Here is a 9,435-nt window from a genome sequence, read left to right as displayed (position 1 = left end):
ACGTCATTAGATTAATTACGTCATTAACATGTAGTGCACTTTTTACGTACTTTTTCATCTTTTTAAGTTTTTGATTTTTTTTGCGCTTTTTCTAATCCGTTCTTTGTAAAGGTATTTGAATAACTTCTATCTTCTTTATTTTATGTATGTAAAATTTTATTTTTATTATAGTCTTACAATTTTGGAAAGTAAATGCTTAAAAACTTTAGGCAGTTTAGGAAAGTAAGCCTAGAATATATAAATATACTAAAAGGCCTACTGCAATAGCGTCGGGAAAAAAGAGTGGATTTGAAACTCTATAGTTCTAAATATTATATAATTTTATATATATTTATAAACGCATCCTTACATAATTTTATTTTCATAAATTTCATAAAAAAAGCTCCCCTTTCATATCTTTTAATATTGGTAAAAAAACGCGCGAATGTTTCAAGACGGAGGAATTAAATTTATCACAAAAACGGCGACGTCATAGTACATTACGTAGTTCATAACATCATTTCAATCGGCCGATGAATCGGCCCTTTGGCACTGAAAGGAGTATGACTTTGGGCCGATCATCGGCCCTATGGCACAGAACTCGTTAATGAACGTTTAAGACTGAAATAATGATTGAAATTCAATTATGAACTCGATCTGCATTAAAATAGAGATAACTGTATTGTATTTGAAGCTTTGCGGACGTCCATCGGTAGTTTTACTGTCGCAAATACCCGTTTACCCGTCTCCGCTCAGCGTCGCCAGGTAAACTAAATTTGCGACAGTAAAACTACCGATGGACGTCCTTAAAGCTTCAAATACAATACAGTTATCTCTTAAATAGCGATGTTTCAAGATTTTGTCATTTGAATGAAAGATGCAGGGTACTCATTCATGAAAAATCAACAACGTTGTTTTAGACTTCTTTGAAATATGGGGCATATTTTAATATGCCAGACACTCGATTCAAACTGTGAGTCCAAATAATATACAGTTTAATTACCGACAAAATGTGGCTTAAGTCCAAATGAAATACTAGTACACAGTTACGAACCGACAAATGTGGCTAACCTGCAATGCTCGGGGTACAAAATAAGTGTTTGACACCATTTGATATTACAGTAAATTTACAGTAAAACAACATCAATGCTAATATATGTCAAAACAAAGTACTGACTATACGGCTTGTGATACTCTCGAGTACGAAAGGTGTGAATCGTAGGTTCAGCATTCACAATTTCCTACCCAGGACCTGATATTTGTTTTCCCCTAGGTCCTATGTCCTTGACCTTCAATCTTTTATATTGACACTTTATTGACTAGAGTAGAAAGTAAAATAACAAAAATACTGAACTCCGGGGATAATTATAAAACGCAAATGGCAAAGTCAAAAGCTCAAACACATCAAACGAATGGATAACAACTGTCGTATTGCTGACTAAGAAGCGTTTCGAAAATGATGGATTACACCTAGTTTTATGGCTAGCTTAACCTCTCAATCTTGTAACAGTCGCCTAAAACTCCATTATATTGACAACGATTTGTGAATATGACAAACAGACATAATAGGTAAAAATGTCAAAAGAAGAAGTAGAGCAGTCAAAATTGCGTTATAATCCTAATCACTATAAAACAAACAAAGATGTTACAAAGAAATATAAAAAGGCACATAGGCAGAGCATAAAAGCATAACTGAATGACAAGAATACAAAATTGATCAAAGGACAATGACGGGATGCATAAGTACAGAACCACGTCATATGTATATCAAAGAAACACAAAAAGGCATATTAGCTAAAATAAAAGACAAGAATACAATAACATATTAGAACAAGAACACAATGAGGGATAACTAAATACCGAGTCACGTGTAATGGATATCACCAATATGGTTTTCAGTCTGTTCGATTCGTAAACATTTCAATTATTTTAATTCAAAAGGCTTTAGTTTTGTTTGGCAGACATTTACCTCATTGTTGTTCATTGTGCAACAACAGTTGAACTTGAATTATAACTGCACTGGTTAACCCGAATAATTCATACATTATATCCGCTTCATTAACAAGTAAGAAGAAGAGATCAATAACGGAGAGGGACTGACTTACTCGCTACTAGGTTGATATGTAATGTTTCTTCATTTGTTGTGGTATTTTATCTCTTCCTATAAAGTATTCCGTCTTTGACAAATTTTGTTTTTCTAATTCAATAGTGTACTACATGTATTCGTCTGATTGGGATTTTTTCAATTAATCGGGGGTCAACACTTACCTCGGTACTGACATGATTTAACAAACTCCACTAAATATGTCCGTTTATAAATTTTGAAATTATAAAGAAACTAAGGTTTCAACTTCCTCAGGCAAAGTTGGCTTTAGGTGAATTTGGCTATTTATTTTAGGTATTTTTGACATATACCTCTTCCAGAAAAGGGCTTCGGACGCAAAAAATTATTAAACGCGTTGTTTTCAATTTTGTAACCATGAGCGGGACGTACGGATAGACGAGGGTAAATCGATATGCCCCTTTCACATACGTGAAATTGAAAGGGAAAAAAAGGAATACAGAAGTTAAGAAACCCCCTTCCATACCCTCATATATCGTACATTTTGTCTTAAATGTGATACTTATAAAAGAGGGAAGATACCAAAGGGACAGTCAAACTCGTAAATCTAAAACAAACTGACAACGCCATGGCTAAAAATAAAAAAGACAAACAGAAAAACAATAGTACACATGACACAACATAGAAAACTAAAAAATAAACAACACGAACCCCACCAAAAACTAGGGATGATCTCAGGTGCTCCGGAAGGGTAAGCAGATCCTGCTCCACATGTGGCACCCGTCGTGTTGCTTATGTGATTACAATTATAAGATGCTATAAGAGATCGCCAGTATGCATCGTCTTACTAAAAATAGCATGTTTTTACAATATATATACAATCTATGTATTGTGTCATCACTAAATCAATGTTTCATTTTAGATGGCTAGACAGAAATACACACATGAACAGTTATGCGAAGCAGTGGACCAAATTAAAAAGGGGCATCCTTACACACCCGATCACTAAATCAATTTTTCATTTTAGATGGCTAGACAGAAATACACACATGAACAGTTATGCGAAGCAGTGGGCCAAATTAAAAAGGGGCATCCTTACACACCCGATCACTAAATCAATTTTTCATTTTAGATGGCTAGACAGAAATACACACATGAACAGTTATGCGAAGCTGTGGGCCAAATTAAAAAGGGGCATCCTTACACACCCGAGCGTCAAAACGATTCGACATCACAAGGAAAACATTAGGTGACTACCTTTCGGGGGAAAGTACAAGAGGCAAAAAGAGTGGACAAAGGCCCTACCTAACACAATCACAGGATGCATCCCTTGCAAATTACATGTGTACATTTCTTCCCCGTCAAAGAGATGGTGCCAAAGGTTTATGAAAAGACAATCTTTCTTTCAGATGAGCTTTCAGAAACACAACTTCTCTCGCAAGATCAAGAGTAGTTGTATCATCACAACAAGTAATTGATGATGACTTTACATTACTCAACACAACACAACTATTGAAAAACTCGGCCTTACAGACAAACCTGCCCAAATCTGAAACGCCGACAAAGCCGGCTTTGGGAAGGAACTGAGCAAATCAAACAAAAAATTATAGCTTCAACAGACAACAAATGACGGATTACGACCTCATTACAGTTTTAGCATGTGCATCAGCGGCTCTTACTGTTATATGCCAAACATGCTGATACACCTGCAGAATGTCTGTTGTCGTTGTACAAATCACATCGGTTAACTTCAGGGCGAAGAGATGAGTATGCGAGTTTGCACCATGTATCTATCTTTTATTCATATATAATATTATATGGTTGCTAACAATAGATTCTCTACAAATAAAGAATAATTTCACATAAGTAAAAATACATAAATTATAATAAGATACATATTTAAGTGTTCACATTTAACTAAACAAACAATAAAAACCATTTCATTCATGTATCATAAGTTCTCTCATAAGTTAAATTACGTTTAAAATAATAATTAAAAGTTACGCATACTTCTAATAAATAGTATATACAATGTTTTGTCTCTTTATAAAAGTTTTGATGTAATAAAAAGATAGTATATATACATACAAAAAAATCTTACCAACTATAATCTGTCTAATAAAAAAACAATGTGCATCCGTATGTAATCAAATAACTCTAGACGACGAAGCGCACGTCAAATGCGCAACGTCATATAACAGAAACGGGAAAATTGGTTATTTAAAAGAGCGCAACTTTACATTAGCGTTTTATAAATAAATAGTAAAAACTGTGTTTGGTCAATTTGGGAGTATGTAGAATAAGAATATAAAAACGGCCACTTGGGATATTTAGCAGAGATCGTTATTCATGCAAAATTCAGTTTGTGAAAACGGACATCTCGAAATAAGCACAAGGACAATCAATCATTGGGTAAAAATGTATTTTTAAAGGAGTAAATGTTCTGTTACGAGTATCTAAAAATAATGCCAATCAGGATAACGAGACGGTATTAAACATCATTTTCGATTCTACTGATAATTTTTAAATGTTTATAAATGTTCATTTTTTTTACAGATATCTTCACCGTGGAGAAAAAGCAATATGACCAAACTGCTTTGAAATATACCTATGATGCTGTCCAAAATGAAATGTCTGTTTATAAAGCTGCAAAAGAAAACTGGGGTATTCCAGAAAGCATTCTTAGAGGTAGGACACTTGGTTTGGTTTCTGTGGATGGGAGATGCATCATTTACCTGTTTGATGAGGGTATAGAAAACAAATGGTGGACCACATTGCACATATGGCCAGTATTGGTTATGGTTATTCCAGAAAAGATGTAATTTATCTAGCAACTGATTAAACCCTGTTTATGGGCAAAACATCTCGTTGTCCCCTCTGCCATTTGCTTCTTTGCTGTAGGGTTGATAAGTATTCCCTCAACCAACGTTTCCAGAATTCATTCGCTGGGTGTTGTATTTGTTTCCACCATCGTTTTGCATATATATCCTTTTTGTCAAACACATCTTGCGGTGTTGACGTGTTGCTCTTCATCAATAACATATTTGGCGTTAAAACTGGTAAATCACGACAATCGTCACTTATTGCTGTTATCGGTCTATCATTTATAATACGCTCAGTTTCGGCCATACATGTCAGTAATTGTTCATCGCTAAGTAGTTGTTGATTGATCAGTGCTTTAAAAATGTTCCTTGTTGAACGAATCATTCGTTCCCATGCACCACCGCGGTGACTTGCATATGGTGGATTAAATATCCAAATAATGTCCTTGTGTAGCATATAATTTGATATAATTGCTTTATTCCATTGGCATTGTTCAATGTTTTTTCGAAGTTCAATTTCACCGCCAACGAAATTTGTTCCATTTTCACTATAGACCTTTTCGGGAATGCCTCGCCTACTTGTAAAGCGTTGAAAGGCTGAAATAAAAGAATCCGTATTTAAACTGTGTGCTATTTCTATATGAACCGCTCTTGTTGTAAGACACGTAAAGAGGCATCCATATCTCTTAACAACTGACCGTCCAAGTTTAACGTTTAATGGACCAAAGTAGTCAACTCCGACAAAGGTAAAAGGAGGTTTGTCTGCAGTCATCTGTTCCTCGAGTAGGGGTGCCATCTGCTGTTTACAAAACGGACCATGTTGTTTGTCGTTTGCATGGAACGCAACGATCGATAACTGTCTTCACAGCACTGGATCCTTTCAATATCCAATATTTTTCACGAGAAGCTGCAAGCACCTGTTGTTTTCCCACCACGTGTCCCGTGGTTTCGTGATAATAGCGGATAATAAGCGTAGTCACGTGATGTTTGTTTGGCAGTTTCACGGGATAAGTGCTTAAGTCATAATTTAGGCGCCCTTTTGATCGGATAAGTTCATTAACCAAAAACAGGATTGAGAGAAGCAATACGGCTTTCTTTTTTCACGGGCTTTGCTTTCTTCAAGTTTGTTATTTCATCTGAAAAATAGCTCATTTGGACATGTGCTAATATTTCATCGGTAGCCTCCCGAAGTTCTGTTACATTAATATGAACACTGTTACACGGCAAATGATGTCCAAGGTAACGATTTCTGCAATAAATCTTAAATCTCCTAAACCATGCAATAGCTCGTCTGAGTTTTATCCAGTCGGAGAAGTATCCTATCAAATTGTCGATGGCATTATTGGTTGTAGCATGTATAGCTATCTCCTTCTTGATTTCAGTATTAGTCTCAGATATCCCTAGTTCTTCTATGTAATCATTGACAGTTGTCGTATACATTTTATGTAACGTCTCATTACTTGACAATTTGCGTTTCAATTGTTGTAAACGGGCATGTGCAATAACCATGTTATTTGGTAGCGTGGTCTCTCTATCGCGCCAAGTAGTCCGAGCTTGTAATGACCATCTTCCTGCGTTATTGAGGATTCCATCATTTTCATAGCCTTTTTATCCTCTATAGACAAGCCATTCTTGTCTTCTCGTGCTCTATCATCAAAATCAGAGGTCCACATCCATTCTGATTGTCGCTGCAACAAAACATCTCTTGCCTCCTCAAAATGTACATTTATATCATTTGACGCATGCGTATCTTCAATAGGACCACGAATAGCCCATCCGAGGCGTGAGCGAATTGCATATGGTTGGTTTTCGTTACCGGACCTCTCTTCTAGCGGAATGCGAGCGTTAGGTGAATCTGTACCAATTAACAACATGACCTCGGTTAAATCAGAAGAGGGTATCTGTATATCGGCTAAATACGGCAATTTTCTTATATCTACATTTTCTGCGGCAGATCGAGTTGAAATTGGAAGCTTCTTTACTGACCAGACATTTTCTAAAGACACGTTATCATTTCCGTCAATAGCTTTCACTTAATGTAAGTCAACTTCTTGACCGTGAATTGTACTACCAGAAGAGCTAACAGTAGACATCTCGAAAGTGACCGGCTTGCTGGCTATATTTAATTTCTGAAGTAATCCGTTCATCACATAAAGTTTTATCTGCTCCGTCATCTAGCAAGGCATATGTTGTGCAAGAGTTACCGTACCGACCCTTAACGAGGACAGGAATAATCCCTAAACAGTTCATAGTCATAGAACCTTTAGTAGCTGCGCAATTAACTGAAGGCTGGGCAGCAGCATGATCAAAACCGGGCTTAGACCAACTATGCAATAAAATATTATGCTTAACATTACAGTCAGATACAGTGCATGCTTTTGGTTTTCTACAATTGTTCGCAAAATGCTTCCCTTTTAAACAATTATAACACAATTTTAACATGCGTACTAATTTATACCTATCATCTAAACTCATTGACTTGAATTTGCTACAAGATGTCAAATCTACACATGTACCTGTACAACAGTTACATATGGGCTCATACTTAGCTGTATTATTTAAACTTTGAGTACTTAACATAGTTACCTTACTCTTAACTGTATCATTATTATGATGTTTACTTGTAAAAACCCTATTATCAGTCTTGTTCTGATTTTCTCTACAAAGATCGTAACCATACATAGAACTAGCAATGCGTGATTTTTTGTCTACAAATTTAACTAAATCAGAAAACCGGGGTTCTCATATGCATTGGAAGGCGTTTAACAATACACCTTAAATTTTCAGAATTATCAATATCTGAATTAAAGCCTAACTGAGAGAATGTGATTTCACATTTTTGCATTTCTAATGCCAATTTAGATAAACCTTCAATAGCTGACGCTTTAATATGAGCGCCGTTCACTAATTTTTCAATAAATGATCTAGCAATTAAATGTGGCCTACCGTATCGGGAGTACAATATTGCCCTAGCACGTTTGTAACCCTCATCAGAATCTAATAATACACAATCTTCTATACAACACTTTGCTTCACTTCTACAGTACTGACTAAAATAACTCACTCAAACTATTATCACTTATTCTACCTTCAATTTTTGTCTCAAAGTTCCTTATACACTTACTATAGTCTAACGGAGTTCCATTAAACGTCAATAATTCTGGTTTTGGCAAATTAAACCCTTCGTGAAGTGTAGATGTGCTAGGCGTTGAAAAGCCGAATCTATGCTAGAAACACTTACATTCGAAAATCCAGACTGAGTACTGCATCCCTGTGTACTGCTATTAATGTTCATCGTTGATTTATCAGTTGTTGCAGTTTGTCGGGAAATAGTTCATATTAATACATTCCTTTTCACTCTCATGAATAGAGCTCTGTAATGTTTGCGAAATGTTCCGAATGTTCATGATTCCACTGTTATTATATGTGTCTTCTTCCACTGCCTCTTGCCACACTGATTCGTCGAGATTGGCCTCTTCCAGCTCGGATCGTTTATTAAATACCTGTTGTCTGAATTTAATTTCTATTTGTGCACGATCTAGTTCATGCTGTTCACGTTCTTGTTCATGGTGTTCTGATAATTTCCTGAGTTTAAGTTCTGCAATGAACCGCTTAGCTTTGGCACTGCGTAATCTAGATTGTAATGAAACTGAAGATCGTGAACTCAATTGGCTATCAATTGAAACTGTATCACTTTCTTCGGGTGTTTCCTCTTCATGCGATTTTTCACTCGCGATATACTGGGAAAATCTTTCCCGGAATTCTACAAAGTTCTCATGACAACGTTCATAGTTCACTTCCAAATTTCTGATTGTGTACATAAATCTAAACACATTAAGTGTGGTAACTTAAATTGTTCAAACCTTTCACATAACTTTGATTATAACTGTTTTACATGTTCCACGTTCTCATATGAAATTAAATTCTTCTCTAATTCTTTGTACAATTTAGTAAGCTCCGCTAAATTCGTACTACGAGTCCGTTTTACTTTAGTTTTATCATGTATATCTTTGATATTCATTTGTAAAATTTACTGTTTGAAATTGAATAAATTGTTCTAAATAATAAGGATGTTCTTATCACAAGCAGAAAACCCTAGCCGTATTTGGCACAACCTTTTTCAACTTGTGATCCTCAGTGCTGTACAACATTGAACTTTTTTTTACTTTTGGAACTTTTATATCTGGGCGTCACTGGTAAGTCTTGTGTGGACGAGGCGCGTTTTTGGCGTATTGAATTTTAAACCTGATGCCTTTTGTTATCTATTATTCATGTGTTTCTTTGCATAAAACGTTCTCTTATTTATTTGTATTGTAGTCCCTGTAATATTATGTTGTCATTTTAATGTTATATTTAACATTGCCATTAAAGTGCGACGTTTGGCATGCCACAAAACCAAGTTCAACCCACCATTTTTACCTTTAAACATGTCCTTTCCCAAGTCAGGAATATGGCCATATTACAGTTGGTTTCTGTGTGTGTTACATTTTAACGTTGTGTTTCATTTGTGTCGTTTATTTTCTCTTATTTTTGAGTGTGAATTCACATTACTATAAGACGTGTCACGGTACT

General features: G+C 35.6%; 2 protein-coding genes across 2 annotated transcripts; both read right to left on the bottom strand.

Annotated features, from left to right (window-relative positions):
* Positions 1 to 4,879: 4,879 nt before the first annotated feature.
* On the bottom strand, positions 4,880 to 5,659 carry LOC139521505 (uncharacterized). Its single transcript, XM_071314980.1, has one exon. The coding sequence runs from the start codon at positions 5,657 to 5,659 to the stop codon at positions 4,880 to 4,882; it is 780 nt and encodes a 259-aa protein (XP_071171081.1).
* Positions 5,660 to 5,919: 260 nt separating this feature from the next.
* Positions 5,920 to 6,303, bottom strand: LOC139521504 (uncharacterized). The gene has a single exon (XM_071314979.1). The coding sequence runs from the start codon at positions 6,301 to 6,303 to the stop codon at positions 5,920 to 5,922; it is 384 nt and encodes a 127-aa protein (XP_071171080.1).
* Positions 6,304 to 9,435: the final 3,132 nt, after the last annotated feature.

Source organism: Mytilus edulis, chromosome 4 (genome assembly GCF_963676685.1).
Source record: "Mytilus edulis chromosome 4, xbMytEdul2.2, whole genome shotgun sequence".
Lineage (NCBI taxonomy): Eukaryota > Metazoa > Mollusca > Bivalvia > Mytilida > Mytilidae > Mytilus > Mytilus edulis.
This window is presented reverse-complemented; position numbering and strand designations above follow the sequence as displayed.